Source organism: Mercurialis annua, linkage group LG3 (assembly GCF_937616625.2).
Source record: "Mercurialis annua linkage group LG3, ddMerAnnu1.2, whole genome shotgun sequence".
Lineage (NCBI taxonomy): Eukaryota > Viridiplantae > Streptophyta > Magnoliopsida > Malpighiales > Euphorbiaceae > Mercurialis > Mercurialis annua.
In genome coordinates this window covers 48139676-48156600 of record NC_065572.1, presented here as the reverse complement: position 1 = coordinate 48156600, position 16925 = coordinate 48139676, and the positions used below count along the sequence as shown (strand labels likewise).

At 34.8% G+C, this 16925-nt stretch overlaps 1 protein-coding gene across 1 annotated transcript; it reads left to right on the top strand.

Annotated features, from left to right (window-relative positions):
* The first annotated feature begins 15124 nt into the window (after positions 1 to 15124).
* LOC126672566 (uncharacterized) lies at positions 15125 to 16547 on the top strand. The gene is made up of 3 exons (XM_050366520.1): positions 15125 to 15270; positions 15372 to 16110; positions 16152 to 16547. The coding sequence occupies exons 1-3, from the start codon at positions 15125 to 15127 to the stop codon at positions 16545 to 16547; spliced, it is 1281 nt and encodes a 426-aa protein (XP_050222477.1).
* Positions 16548 to 16925: the final 378 nt, after the last annotated feature.

Here is a 16925-nt window from a genome sequence, read left to right as displayed (position 1 = left end):
GGCTTTGCTATCGATGTCAGGCATATAGGATACATCGGTTGGCTTCGCTATCGATGTCAGGCGGATAAGGTTAAGTATGATAGTTATGAAATGAAAAATCATGAATTATACTTTGAGTATGTGATGTTATAATTTTAATAATACCGTTAATAATTTGCAAACTCACTCAGTATTTCCTAAAATACTGACCCCCCTCACTCTGATGTTTTTTCAGGTAGATAGAGTCAGATAAGACAACCCATTTTTGTTGTGCCAGAAGTCGATTGACTTGCACAGAGTATGAGTTCCTAGAGCTGCAGTAGTTAGTAGGTGTCAGTACAAAATTTGTGATTTGATTTCAAACAGTCATTTTGAATGTAAACTCTAATATAATATTTTAATATCTATAATTGTACTATCTAAACGAGTTTCCTGAAAACGTTTTATATATGATATTATGTTTTTATTTCCGGAATATTTATAGTAGTTTTAGGCTTGCTACGGGTTTCCGAACTACCACTTCCATTCCCTAGCGCCGGTCGGGGCTCAATAATTTGGGTCGTTACAATTGTGGTATCAGAGCATTTGATCCAGTTACCTCTGCTAATATGTGTTTTGTTGGTTAAGTGACCTAGGATCTACTGCAGCTATATAGTTGAGTTCTGTCTGATCCAAGTCGTCTACATGATGTGCTTTGTGATAAGTATGATAAATTGATTTGTGAAATGTTTGTTTGCTTCTTGTGACACGTATATATGAGATTTATACGTATATTTTGTTTTTCGATAAGATGTGCTTGCATGATATGCTTATTTAGATGAAACCTTAAGGAGATGTAATGCCTCATATGAATAGAATGTAGTTGATATTGTTATGATTTGATATTAATACGAACGTGGTTAGCATCGAATAACGCGAGACATGCTATTGAAGTCGATCGATCGAGACGTCAAGATATGTATGAGGAAGAAGTATGAAGCTATAAAAGTGGGAGAACTTTCCCGATACAGAGTTTAAAGGTCTAGAAAACTTACAAAACGCAAAGTTTGTAACTTTCTAAAGTTATTTGTTAAAGGATTTTGAAAGCATAATTGTGCCTAGACCCGTAATAATGATTGATAATCGCCACGACATTGATAGAAATGCATCACTACATACATCAATACATGAATTAATAGGACATGCATCATATGCAATATGTTCAGACGAAGAGGTGAGAAGTGGCAACTCTTTGGGGATGAGAGGTGTCATCACCCTAGTGCACAATTTTGCTAAGATTTCAACTGAATTTTGATTTAAATTTCAAAATGAGTTGTTCTATCTAAAAGAGTTTTCAAGAGATTTGTTTTAATGTGAGTATACCTAGACTAAAACTCTGTAACGGAAGTGAAATGCTCGAGAGTAAGCTGCGATCAAGGCCATGAAAAGAACGAATACGTATAATCGCGAGAACATAGAACTTATGCTTCTATCATATGTAGTTAATCTTGATTGAGCAAGCAAGAATGCAGTCAGAATGACACATGTGTTCGGATAGTAATGCATATCCGATTAGCGACGAGTTAGAATGTGAATGCCCTTTTAGTCGAGACGTAGAGGGCGTCAAACTACGAAATAAGAAGAGAAGTGTATAAGAAGATATAATCAAAAGATCGTATGTGTACGCGAGTAGCATATGATGTAATCAATTAGGAGATGATCTAGGATGTCCCGATCCTTAAGCGAAGTGATTAGGACACCGTGCAATAAGATAAATAGAAGAATGAAAGATGATAGTCAAACATAGAAATCGACTCATAGATTACACCTTAAAGATAGAAGATTATCTATATGAAAGGATGTCGTGCGCTTTTCACGATATTAGAAGATCGCCAAGTTTAGTAACACCAAGATAACTTTTAATGGAACCGTTGGATCGTTTTAGTATGGGAGTATGATGTTCCTAAGAAAGTTACTTAGGAGATAACCGTTTCGATTGTCAAACGAAGAATTAAACGGTAGTTTTTATAAGAGCATTAACGGAAGGTCTATATAACGATCAATCTAGAGGGCGAACTGTGAGAAGTATATAAGGATTATAGACATAAAAGGATGTATAAGATATGTGTTGTGTGAAATATAAGATTAAATAAAATTAAGGAATTGATTGCTGAAATTGCATGGGGTACGATAAGAAACTGTAAACCCAAGCAGTATGTTATCTTGTTAGAACATTCTAAAGTTTAGTATAGAAGCTAAGAAATGCCCTTGATAATATTTAAGCAAGAACATAAGCAATGATTATTAAAGGATAAGATGCATGAGATGGCGAAGAGCATGCTAGAAGATAAAGTTTAAAGGTTCATAAGATGGAATCAAGAGATAGAATAAACCAGCACTTAAGATGTATAACAACAAAAATAACCGGGAAGGAATTTTGCGGTAAGTTATTCAAACAAAGAAGTGAAGCAAGTATTACATAAAGGAAAGTTGAGTTATGTTAAGATTCAAAGAGGGAGAAAGATATAAGAACCAATCGCAAGGATCAAAGATTGATACAAGAAGCAATAAAGGATAATGTAATTTCGGAAATTGGCAAGTACATCGATTGTACTTGTAAAAGTATATTGAAGTACGATACATATCTATTCTTGGATTGTTACCAAAAGCAGTTAAGGGTCCAAAGATCATTGGATAAGAATAATGAACCCAGGGAATATTAATAAGCAGTATGTTAATCTTGAGAGATTAACAGAAGAAAATCAAACTTGTTTAATGACAACGATGTTTGTATTATGAAGTAACCAGTACAATGAAAGGAATTAATAACGTCTTGAGATTGCAGAAGATTGTGAAGATCAAATATAAGATTGGACATAGGTTTTACGCTGAAAGAAGTAAGAATGGTTTAACAGAGTAAACGATGTAGGAAATAGACAAAGGCATGTAGTGCAAGAGGCAAAAGTCACAAGAAAGATAGTCATATGGAATGGAACTAAGAGGTATGAAGTGGAGTGATGAGTTATGATAAAGAAAAATTGGGAGTAAAAATATTCGTAAGGATTTTGGTTGCAAGGAAATAACGAGAAAGGAATAAGAGTTATCATAGAAGTCTAAAGACGTTATTTTTATAACTCCAAGTATGTCTGGAATTCCTTTGACTATACATAAAAAGTCAATGGAATACAGTCCCGCTGGTAGTATTCCCCTAGAGAATGAGCGCATCTGCCTCCTAACCTGATTCAGAACCACTTGTGCCTGGCCATTTGCTAACACTCCATCTTCTCTCAAATTGCGGTACCTCCGTACATTGGACCAGAAATGTTCACTTCGGTAATCCTTGACGCCTGACTCGTCTAACAATTCTTATTCTTCTAAGTCCTCCTCTGGATCCTCCTCAGGGTTCTCCTCACTTTCTTTACTGTACTATATCTCTGATGGGTGGGTTTTACCCCTAACTCTAGAAGAACTGCCAATCCCAGCTACTGACATGTAACCATTCTGATATATCTCAGATGATCTACCAATATCTATGTGGAATCCATTCTGGTGGACTTCAGATGGTCCGTCTATTTCGTTGTGAAACCCATCTTGACAGATATGAGGTGCTTCCACCTGTTCCTCTGCTGCATATGACTAAGCTCCGTTTTGCCCAGATATGCTAAAAAGAAACAGTTACAAACGCCAGCGACCATCTGAGCCCTCTTTTTCCTCGCTTAACTTCAATATCAACTTATAAGGTGCTATAAACATTTAACATTCAATCACTGAATACCCCTTGCACAAGTAATAAACACTTAGTTGCCTTAGCCGCTCATATTTGCAAACATTTAACCATTTTCTATCTCTTACCATAAGCAACAAATACTTAGTTACCTTAGTCATCCGTATAAAGAGATACTAGTCACTTGCTAGCTTAATAGTCCTGGTTCGCGTGCGTTATGCCATATACTACTAATGCACAGATCAAACGAATGCAGACAACTAAGGTCCGACTCTCTGCTGCAGTAGTTCCTAGGTTTACTTACTGACAGAGTATTCAAAGTCAAACAGACATTCAGACACAACTGGCAGTGGTAACTAGACCAACTGCTCTCAAACAAACACTAAAACAAACTTGCAGTGGTAACTGGACCAACTGCTCTGATACCAACATTATCACGACCCAAAATATTGAGCCGCGACCAGCGCTAGGGAACGGGAGTGGTAGCTCTGGAACCCGTAGCAAGCCTTAAATCACTATTAATTTTTTGCAAATAATAAACAAACAACAGTAAACAACGGAAGCCAATATACATATATAACACATAAACCAATATTTACACTAACTGTTCAAAACCTCGCGGGCTCTAGTTACCGTACCCTGTACGAACTGGCCTCGCGTTATTATATCCATCAGTTAGTGTATCCAACGTATCACCGGCATCTGGTGCCGTGAATAAAACATAAAACACATAGCCTATAAAAACATATAAACAAGACAGCAAGTATTATGTACAATCAAAATGTACTGCTGTCTAGACTACGACTCTGTCAACGCGGGACCACTACTGCAGCATTCACAGAAGTCAGATACTAAACATACACAGCTGACTTCTGGACTTCAAAATTGGCCTCTAGCTATGTCCACAAACTAAGCATCTGAAAGACATCAAAGGTGAGGGATCAGTATTTGGGGAAATACTGAGTGAGTGTGCATTTACTAACGGTATTATCATAAAAACATAGCATCGCATTTCAAGAAACAATAATATAAAACATATAAACATGTATTTGATCCGTACGAAACTAATATCCTAGCATGCGACACATTTCTCGAATAATCATTATCATTCAACCCAATCGTAAATATCAATTGCGAGTCCAACTCGCTGGTGGCCCAGCCACTAGATACGGGGACTCCAGACTACACCGTAGCCGAGTACTCACTCGTATCAAAAACCCAATCGTAAATTTTATAATCATCATCAGCTCCCAGCTGTGTCAAGTCATTTCTCAAATGCAAATATACTAGACTGACTCGATACTGGTGATCACACAACCTATTGACACCCAATAGGTAGCTAGTTTCTTCGGATCGCATACTAGTTCTCGTATATAAAAATTAATAAAGCATATAACATTTCAATCAATTATATATAATGCGATGCGTGTAAACAGTATATATATCTATATATATTAACTTTAATATATAATACACGAAAGTAAAATGCAACTCACTATGACCGCAATCCAATCAATAATGTGGTCGATGAAATGATATGCCCTCGCTAGTCCGCTTCTACTGACCCCACTACTCGTTGACACGTCTGATAAATCGTTTAATAGTTAGACGTGAAACTAGTACTTTTACACATATAATACTTCTAAGTTTTAGGGTTTAGTTTCATTCTATACTTATTTACGTATTCGATAACTTTAATCGTATAGACGACTTCGCGAATACCATTTCTCATAATTAAGAATCGCTTAACATCCTTGACGTTTTCCATTATTATTTATTATCTAAAACGTCGAGCGAATCTCGAGATTAATGACTTTCCAAGTCCGAAATTCGTCCTTTAGCGTCAAATTACTCTAAACGTCAAGCACCTAGGTCAATTACAGTTTGCATACGCGTGGGGGCAAGTCAGGGTGCAAGGGCATGTATTTTGGTGGGTGCACGATCGTGCAACCAAGTACACGTTCGTGCACCTCAGGGGTACACGTTCGTGTACTTCCAGTACATGTTCGTGCACCATGAAAAGTGCACGTTCGTGTACTTCAGGTACACGTTCGTGTACCTTGCTAGGTGCACGTTCGTGTACTTCTAGTACACGGTCGTGCACCACGTGCACAGACCCGGAAATCAAATTTTCCGGGGTTTCGCCACAATCCCGACGTGCTAAATACTTCCCTAATCAATACCCATATCTCGGTTTCTTCAAAAACGCCATAATAAACTCAAAAACGTCAAATTCAACCCAATATCATAATCTCATGAAAACAGCCCTATATAATCGAATTTTATCACCAATTCTCAAGATATTTACCTTAAAATGAAGCTTGGGATTGATAGAGCTCTCGATTCTGAAGAGATTGCCGCGAAAATCACTCGAATCGGACGTCGAACGGAGAAATGGCGGCGAAACGATCGTGGTCGAGGGTTTTCGTCGTTCTGGAGCTTTCTCTTCTTCTGATCTCTTCTTTCATATTTCATTTCTTATATAATTTGGCTAAAGTGCCACTTTGATCCTTGTTCTTTTTGTTTATTATCATTTATCCTTAAACTTTTCTTTTATTCGATTTAGTCCATAACTAAATCGATAAATCCTTTTATTATAACTTATACGTATTATTTATATCCAATAAATAATACGAAACTCGATATTAATACTTTCCCGTCAAAATCCCAAAATTTCCATTTTCGACACAAAGTGGCTAAATTACCACTTTGGTCCCTGTACTTTATTTTGGGCTTTTCTTGACATTTTTTCTTTTCAATTCCAATTCTGTCTTTATAATTGAAATATATTATTAAATTCCTCGCATATAATCCTTTCCAAAACCGACCTACTAAAACTTATTTATCGGAAAACTTTCCGATTTTGCCACTCTGGCAAATCCAAACTGGACACGTGGTCCAATTAGATAATTAAATATTTTGGGGTATTACATTTAAACGTTACGAAACGAATCCAAGCGTTTCCCCTTTTTAGTGGTTGAAGCCAAACGTTTACAAACGTTACGAAACTAATCCAAACGTATCGAAACAAATCAAAACATTTAAAACGTTACGAAACAAATCCAAATGTCTCACATTTTTAGCAATTTAAGCCAAACATTTCCAAACTTTACGAAACAAATCCAAGCGTTTCACCTTTTTAGCGATAAAGCCAAACGTACAAACGTTACGAAACAAACACAAGCCAAACGTTTACAAATTTTACGAAACAAATCCAAACGTTTCATATTTTTAGCGATTTAAGCCGAACGTTTACAAACGTTATGAAACAAAACTAAACGTTTCACCTTTTCAGCAATTTAAGTGAAACGTTTACAAACGTTACAAAATAAATCCAAACGTTTCCCCTTTTTAGCGATTTAAGGCGAACATTTACAAACATTACGAAGAAAATCCAAATGTTTCACCTTTTTAGCAATTTAAGCCAAACCTTTACAAACGTTACGAAACAAATCCAAACGCTTCACATTTTTAGCGATTGAAGCCAAACATTTACAAAGATTACGAAACAAATCCAAATGTCTCACAATTTTAGCGATTTCAGCCAAACGTTTACAAACATTAAAAACAAACCCAAGCGTTTCACCTATTTAGCAATTTAAGCCAAACACTTGCAAACGTTGCGAAACAAAACCAAACGTTTCACATTTTTAGCAATTTAAGCCAAACATTTACAAACATTTCCATATAAATCCAAACGTTTCAACTTTTTAGCAATTTAAGCCAAACGTTTACAAATCTTACAAAACAAATCCAAACGTTTTCGCCTTTTTAACGATTTAAGCCAAACGTTTACAAACGTCACAAAACAAATCTAAACGTTTAAAACGTTACGAAACAAATCCAAAAATTTCACATTTTTAGCGTTTTAAGCCAAACCCTTACAAACGTTTCAAAACAAATCCAAACGTTTCAACTTTTTAGCGATTTAAGCCAAAAGTTTACAAACGTTACGAAACAAATCCAAGTGTTTTACCTTTTTAGCAATTTAAGCCAAACGCTTACAAACGTTACCAAACAAAACCAAACGTTTCACATTTTTGACGATTTAAGCCAAACGTTTACAAACGTTATGATATAAATCCAAACGTTTCACCTTTTTAGCAATTTAAGCCAAACATTTACAAACGTTACGAAACAAATCCAAACGTTTCACTTATTAGCGATTGAAGCCAAACGTTTACAAATGTTACAAATCAAATCCAAGCGTTTCACCTTTTTAGCGATTTAAGCCAAACGTTTACAAACGTTACGAAAGAAAACCAAACGTTTAAAACGTTACGAAACAAATCCAAAAGTTTCACATTTTTAGCGATTTAAGCTAAACGTTTACAAACATTTCGAAACAAAACCAATCGTTTACAAACGTTACGAAACAAATCCAAACATTTCACCTTTATAGCGATTTAAGCCAAACTTATACAAACGTTACGAAACAAATCCAAGCGTTTCACCTTTTTAACAATTTAAGCCAAATGCTTACAAACATTACAAAACAAAACCAAATGTTTCACATTTTTAACGATTTAAGCCAAACGTTTACAAACGTTATGATATAAATCCAAACATTTACAAACGCTACGAAACAAATTCAAACGTTTCACCGTTTTAGTGATTTAAGACAAACATTTAGAAACGTTATAAAACAAATCCAAACGTTTAAAACGTTACGAAATAAATTCAAACGTTTCACCTTTTTAGCGATTTAATCCAAACGTTTACAAACGTTACGGAACAAATCCAAACGTTTCACCTTTTTAGCGATTTAAGCCAAACATTTACAAACGTTGCGAAACAAATGCAAACGTTTCACCTTTTTAGCGATTTAAGCCAAACGTTTACAAAGGTTATGAAACAAAAAAAACATTTCACCTTTTTATTGATTTAAGTCAAACGTTTACAAACGTCATGAAACAAATCCAAGAGTTTCACCTTTAGCAATTTAAGCCAAACGTTTACTAACGTTACGAAACAAATCCAAACGTTTCCCCATTTTAGCGATTTAAGCCAAACGTTTACAAACGTTACGAAACAAATCCAAATGTTTCACCTTTTTAGCGATTTAAGCTAAACGTTTACAAACATTACGAAACAAATCCTAACGTTTCCCATTTTAGCAATTTAAGCCAAACGTTTACAAACGTTACGAAACAAATCCAAATGTTTCACCTTTTTAGCGATTTAAGCCAAACGTTTACAAACATTACGAAACAAATCCTAATGTTTCCCCATTATAGCGATTTAAGCCAAACTTATACAAACGTTACGAAACAAATCCAAGCGTTTCACCTTTTTAGCAATATAAGCCAAACGTTTACAAACGTTACGAAACGAATCCAAACCTTTCTCCTTTTTAGCGATTTAAGTCAAACGTTTACAAACGCTATGAAACAAATCCTATTGTTTCCGCATTTTAGTGATATAAGCCAAACGTTTAAAACCTTACGAAACAAATCCAAACGTTTCAATTTTTTTCACGATTTAAGCCAAACGTTTACAAACGTTACGAAACAAATCTTAATGTTTCACATTTTTAGCGATTTAAGGCAAACGTTTACAAAGGATATGTAACAAAACCAAATGTTTCACCTTTTTAGCGATTTAAGCCAAACGTTTACAAACGTTACGAACAAAAACAAACGTTTCACATGTGATTTAAGCCAATCGTTTATAAACGTCAGGAAACAAAACCAAACGTTTAAAACGTTACGAAACAAATCCAAACGTTTCACATCTTTAGCTATTTAAGCCACATTTACGAACATTACGAAACAAAACCAATCGTTTACAAACGTTACGAAAAAAATCCAAACATTTCACGTTTTTAGCAATTTAAGCCAAACGTTAACAAACATTATGAAACAAATCCAAACGTTTTCCCTTTTTAGCGATTGAAACCGAACGTTTACAAACGATACGAAACAAATCCAAACGTTTCCCCTTTTTAGCTATTTATGCCAAACGTTTACAAACATTACGAAACAAAACCAAATGTTTCACCCTTTTAGAGATTTAAGCCGGACGTTTATAAACGTTACGAAACAAATACAAACTTTTCACCTTTTTAGCGATTTACGCCATACGTTTACAAACTCTACGAAACAAATCCAAGCGTTTTACCTTTTTAGCAATTTCAAACTTTTACAAACGTTACGAAATAAAACCAAACGTTTCCCCTTTTTAGCAATTTAAGCCAAACGTTTACAAACGTTACAAAACAAATCCAAACGTTTCAATTTTTTGCGATTTATGCCAAACGTTTACAAACGTTACGAAACAAATCCAAAGAGTTTCGCCTTTTTAGAAATTTAACCCAAGCGTTTATAAACGTTGCGAAACAAATCCAAACGTTTCACCTTTTTAGTGATTTAAGCCAAACATATACAAACGTTACAAAACAAATCGAAACGTTTCACCTTTTTAGCGATTTAAGCCAAACGTTTACAAACTGTACGAAACAAATCCAAACGCTTCCCCTTTTTAGCAATTTAAATCCAAAAGTTTCCCCTTTTTAGCGATTTAAACTAAACGTTTATAAACGTTACGAAACAAATCCAAATGTTTCACCTTTTTAGTGATTTAAGCCAAACGTTTACAAACGTTACGAAACAAATCCAAATGTTTCACCTTTTTAGCGATATAAGCCAAACTTTTACAAACGCTACGAAACAAAACAAGACGTTTCACCTTTTTTGCGATTTAAGCCAAACGTTTACAAACATTACAAAACAAAACCAAACGTTTAAAACGTTACGAAACAAATCCAAGCGTTTCACCTTATTAGAAAATTATGCAAAACATATACAAACGTTACAAAACAAATCGAAACGTTTCACCTTTTTAGCGATTTAAGCCAAACGTTTACAAACGGTATGAAACAAATCCAAACGTTTCACCTTTTTAGCGTTTTTAATCTAAAAGTTTCCCCTTTTTAGCGATTTAAGCAAAACGTTTACAAACGTTACGAAACAAATCCAAAGAGTTTCGCCTTTTTAGCAATTTAACCCAAGCGTTTATAAACCTTGCGAAACAAATCCAAACGTTTCACCTTTTTAGCGATTTAAGCCAGACGTTTACAAACGGTACGAAACAAATCCAAACGCTTCGCCTTTTTAGCAATTTAAATCCAAAAGTTTCCCCTTTTTAGCGATTTAAACTAAACATTTATAAACGTCACCTTTTTAGCAATTTAAGCCAAACGTTTACAAACGTTACGAAACAAATCCAAATGTCTCACCTTTTTAGCGATATAAGCCAAACTTTTACAAACGCTACGAAACAAAACAAGACGTTTCACCTTTTTTACGATTTAAGCCAAACGTTTACAAACATTACAAAACAAAACCAAACGTTCAAAACGTTACGAAACAAATCCAAGCGTTTCACCTTTTTAGCAATTTATGCCAAACGTATACAAACGTTACAAAACAAATCGAAACGTTTCACCTTTTTAGCGATTTAAGCCAAACATTTACAAACGGTACGAAACAAATCCAAACGTTTCACCTTTTTAGCAATTTAAATCCAAAAGTTTCCCCTTTTTAGCGATTTAAACTAAACGTTTATAAACGTTACGAAACAAATCCAAACGTTTCACCTTTTTAGCGATTTAACCCAAACGTTTACAAACATTACGAAACAAATCCAAATGTTTCACCTTTTTAGCGATATAAGCCAAACGTTTACAAACGCTACGAAACAAAACAAGACCTTTCACCTTTTTTGCGATTTAAGCCAAACGTTTACAAACATTTTAGAACAAAACCAAATGTTTAAAACGTTACGAAACAAATCCAAGCAATTCACCTTTTTAGCAATTTAAGGCAAACGTTTACAAACGTTCCGAAATAAATCCAAGCGTTCCGCCTTTTTAGTAATTTAATACAAACGTTACGAAACAAATTCAAACGTTTCATCTTTTTAGTGATTTAAAACAAACGTTTACAAACGTTACGAAACAAATCCAAACGTTTCACCTTTTTAGCTATTGAAGCCAAACGTTTACAAACGTTACGAAACAAATTCAAACATTTCCCCATTTTAACAATTTAAGCAAAACGTTTATAAACGTTACGAAACAAAACCAAACGTTTACAAACGTCATGAAACAAATATAAACGTTTACAAATGTTACGAAACAAATCAAACGTTTCCTCATTTTAGCGATTTAAGCCAAACGTTTACAAACGTTACGAAACAAATCCAAAGAGTTTCACCTTTTTAGCAATTTGACCCAAGCGTTTATAAACGTTGCGAAACAAATCCAAACGTCTCACCTTTTTAGCGATTTAAGCCAAACATATACAAACGTTACAAAACAAATCGAAACGTTTCACCTTTTTAGCGATTTAAGCCAAACATTTAGAAATAGTACGAAACAAATCCAAACGTTTCCCCTTTTTAGCAATTTAAATCCAAAAGTTTCCCCTTTTTAGTGATTTAAACTAAACCTTTATAAATGTTACGAAACAAATCCAAATGTTTCACCTTTTTAGCGATTTAAGCCAAACGTTTACAAACGTTACAAAACAAATCCAAGTGTTTCACCTTTTTAGCGATATAAGCCAAACGTTTACTAACGCTACGAAACAAAACAAGACGTTTCACCTTTTTTGCGATTTAAGCCAAACGTTTACAAACATTACAAAACAAAACCAAACGTTTAAAACGTTACGAAACAAATCCAAGTGTTTCACCTTTTTAGCAATTTATGCCAAACGTATACAAACGTTACAAAACAAATCGAAACGTTTCACCTTTTTAGCGATTTAAGCCAAACGTTTACAAACGGTACGAAACAAATCCAAACGTTTCACCTTTTTAGCAATTTAAATCCAAAAGTTTCCCCTTTTTAGCGATTTAAACTAAACGTTTATAAACGTTACGAAACAAATCCAAACGTTTCACCTTTTTAGCAATTTAACCCAAACGTTTACAAACGTTACGAAACAAATCCAAATGTTTCACCTTTTTAGCGATATAAGCCAAACGTTTACAAACGCTACGAAACAAAACAAGACCTTTCACCTTTTTTGCGATTTAAGCCAAACATTTACAAACATTACAAAACAAAACCAAACGTTTAAAACGTTACGAAACAAATCCAAGCGTTTCACCTTTTTAGCAATTTTAGCCAAACGTTTACAAACGTTCCGAAACAAATCTAAGCGTTTCACTTTTTTAGTAATTTAGTACAAACGTTACGAAACAAATCCAAACGTTTCACCTTTTTAGCGATTTAAAACAAACATTTACAAACGTTACGAAATAAATCCAAACGTTTCACCTTTTTAGCCATTTAAGCCAAAAAAATACAAACGTTTTGAAACAAATCCAAATGTTTCAGCTTTTAAGTGATTTAAGTCAAACATTTACAAAGGTTTTGAAACAAATCCGAACGTTTCAGCTTTTAAGCAATTTAAGCCAAACGTTTACAAACGTTACAAAACAAATCCAAACGTTGAACATTTTTAGCGATTTAAGCCAAACGTTTACAAACATTACGAAACTAATCCAAACGTTTCACCTTTTTAGCGATTTAAGCCAAACGTTTACAAACGTTAAGAAACAAATCTAAACGTTTTGCCTTTTTATCAATTTATGTCAAACGTTTATAAATGTTACAAAACAAATCCAAATGTTTTCCCTTTTTAGCGATTTAAGCCACACGTTTACAAACGTTATGAAACAAAACCAAACGTTTAAAACGCTACGAAACAAATTCAGACGTTTCACATTTTTAGCGATTTAAACAAAACCTTTACAAATGTTACAAAACAAAACCAAGCATTTCACCTTTTTAGCTATTTAAGCCAAACATTTACAAACGTTACGAAACAAATCCAAGTGTTTCACCTTTTTAGCAATTTAAGCCAAACGTTTACAAACATAACGAAACAAATCCAAAAGTTTCACCTTTTTAGCGTTTTAAGCCGAACGTTTACAAATGTTAGGAAACAAAACCAAACATTTCACCTTTTTAGCAATTTAAGCCAAACGTTTACAAACGTTACGAAACATATCCAAATGTTTTCCCATTTTAGCGATTTATGCCAAACATTTAAAACGTCACGAAACAAATCCAAATATTTCACCTTTTCAGCGATTTTTGCCAAACTTTTACAAACATTACGAAACCAATCCAAACGTTTCACCTTTTTAGCAATTAAAACCAAGCGTTTACAAAAGTTACGAAACAAATCCAAACATTTCACCTTTATTTCGATTTAAGCCAAACGTTTACAAATGTTACTAAACAAATCCAAACGTTTCTCCTTTTTAGCGATTTAAGTTAAACTTTTACAAAGGTTACGAAACAAATCCAAATGTTTCACCTTTTTAGCAATTTAAGCCAAACGTTTACAAAACAAATCCAAGCGTTTCACCTTTTTAGCAATTTAAGTCAAAAGTTTACAAACGTCACGAAACTAATCCAAGCGTTTCACCTTTTTAGCAATTTAAGCCAAACATTTAAAAACGCTACGAAACAAATCCACACGTTTCACCTTCTTAGCGATTTAAGCCAAACATTTACAAACTATACGAATCAAATCCAAACGTTTTACCTTTTTATCGATTTAAGCCAAACGTTTACAAACGTTACGAAACAAATCCAAACGCTTCACCTTTTAGCGATTTAAGCCAAACGTTTACAAACTTTACGAAAGAAATCCAAATGTTTCACCTTTTTAGCGATTTAAGCCACACGTTACAAACGTTACGAAAAAAATCCAAATGTTTCACCTTTTTGGCGATTTAAACCAAACGTTTACAACGGAAACTACCATACCTGTTGGCTTTGACATGCGGGAGTATGAAAATTCTACGTATGCATCGGGCTTCGTCAGAAATTACACTTTATGGGAGGACGTAGTCAAGTCTCCTTTGAACCTAATATCTGACAATAAAGAACATGGCTTGGAAAAGTTTGTTTTACCGGTGTTGGTTAGTAATGAAAAGGAGAAACTAAATTCTGATATGCAGAATATTTCGATAGAGGAATTATTTAATAGTTATTCCTTGATGGGTAAACCTGCTCATTATGAGACAGTCGAAGAAAGGAAAGGTTTTGAGCAACAGCAAGCTACGATTATCAGAGATGCAAACCGCAGACTGTTAACTAGCTCAGCACATATTGGTTTTGATAACGACAGAGGAACAATTCAGCAGCAGGTTTTCTCCACCGTTCAGTCGGGCTCACCATCAGGAAGGAGTTGCAGCAGTACACAGGATAACGAGTAGTTGCAGGTCAGGGTAAAGGGCACTATTCCAAATTCTTCAGTTCAGCAAGCTAAGATAAATGGAACGGATAACGTAGAGGGAGTTCAGTCCTCTGGTATGCGTCGACCACTTAAAAAAATTGATTACTTGGGCATCATGCACTCATTCTCAATAAGTCAAGTCGAGGAGAAAAATTAAATCTCTGATGAGGATATCGCTAACATGAATCGGAAAAACCAAACTGTTACAGAAGAGAATGCATGTTCTGTTCTTGAAAACGAAGTTCAAAAGACATGGCGTATTGGGTTTGATCTAGGTGTCTTCAGAGAAGAAACAAAGGCAGCAACATTACAAGATTTGACAGAGAGGTTGATTGGGAATCTTAAGCATGCCTGAACTCTCTAATTTTCCAAGGTTTTTTTATCTCTTTTATGTCATTACCGCCGTGTTTTGTATCATGGAATTGTAGAGGGGGTCTTCTGTTTAATATGAAACAGCTTTTTATTCGAAAAATGGTCTCTGCACATAATTTATCTTTTATTGGCTTGGTGGAATCTAAAAAAGAACTCACCGATGAATTTTTTGTTAGGAAAATATGGCCTAATCTAGATTTCTCTTTTTATTTTGTTCCTTCTATTGGTGCTTCGGGTGGTTTGTTGAACATTTGGAATAAGGTTTTATTGAATAATGTTTATGTTTTGAAGGGTGCTAGATCGATTTGTATGGATTTTGCTCATAATAATGCCTTGTATCGTCATGTCCTTATTTGTGCTAGTAACGTGACATCTGATAGATCTTTATTACCGCATGAATTGAACCACCTTATGGGTTTTATGGGTATCATTTTTGTTAGTGGTGACTTTAATGAAATCATGGCTCCTGAAGAAAGGTTGAATAGTAAGGGTTTTACTGCATTGATGCTAGCTTTGCGTGATTTTGTCAACAACTGTGAATTGCTGGATCTACCTCTGCAAGGAAGGCTTTTAACATGGCAAAACTCTTACTCCAAATCTCGCATAGATAGATGTTTGATTTCGGCAACTGCATGTCCTTTATGGCCGAATATGACCTTAACTACTCTGCCGAGTGGCCAATCGGACCATGTTCGTATTTGTTTCCGCTCTGAAAATGGCATAGATTGGGGTCCAAAACCGTTTAGTTCGGTTGATGCTTGGCGGGATCATGATTTGGTGGTTTTGTCAATGACAGTTGGAGTTTGGTCTGTGAAAATTCTCATAATCTTGTGTAGAGGCTTAGAGAATTACGACAAAAAATTAAAGTTTGGAATGTGAAAGTTTTCGGTGATCAAGCTAAGAAAATCAAGGACCTTTTGCAAAAAATCCATCCACATGATATTGCCACAGAGAGCAATTTGTTGACTGAAGAGGAGAAGACCGAGTATTGCAATCTTAAATTAGCTCTGTGGGAGGCGGAGAAAAGGGTGGAATCTCTTTTGATCCAGAAATCAAGGCTTAAGTGGAGTTTAGAGGATGATAAGAACACGAAGTTTTTTCACAGCATAGCTTCGAATCACTATAGAAATAATTACATTGCTTCTATTCTGGTGGATGGGATTATTTATACTGAGCCTCAGGATATCTGTTTTCACATCAGAGAGTTTTACTATAAACTCTATAGTCGGTAGGATACAACCGATTTTGTCATCTCTGTTATAAACTTTGTAACACTCAACACTGTGCAGGGGGATTTTTTGGTTAAATCTTTTGAGGAGACCGAAGTCTTCCATGCTCTTTGTTCATGTGGTATAAAAAAAGAACCGGGTCCGGATGGTTTTAATTTCTATTTCTATAGAAAAGCATGGCCAGTGATAAAAAAGGCTATCATGGAATTGTTTGACAATTTCCAGCGTTTTAATATTTTACCCAAAGGCATTAATTTGTCTTTTGTTGTTTTGATTCCTAAAGTGGAAGGTTCAACCAATATACAAGTTTACCGTCCGATTATCCTTGTCAACGGTATATATAAACTGCTTTCTAAGGTGCTTTCTCGGAGACTTGCACCA

Coding starts and splice junctions, on each gene's coding strand:
- LOC126672566 (XM_050366520.1), top strand. CDS start 15,125: ATGAATCGGAAAAACCAAACTGTTACAGAAGAGAATGCATGTTCTGTT. Junction 15,271..15,371: donor TTACAAGATTTGACAGAGAG/GTTGATTGGGAA, acceptor ATGGAATTGTAG/AGGGGGTCTTCTGTTTAATA. Junction 16,111..16,151: donor TGGTGGTTTTGTCAATGACA/GTTGGAGTTTGG, acceptor AATCTTGTGTAG/AGGCTTAGAGAATTACGACA.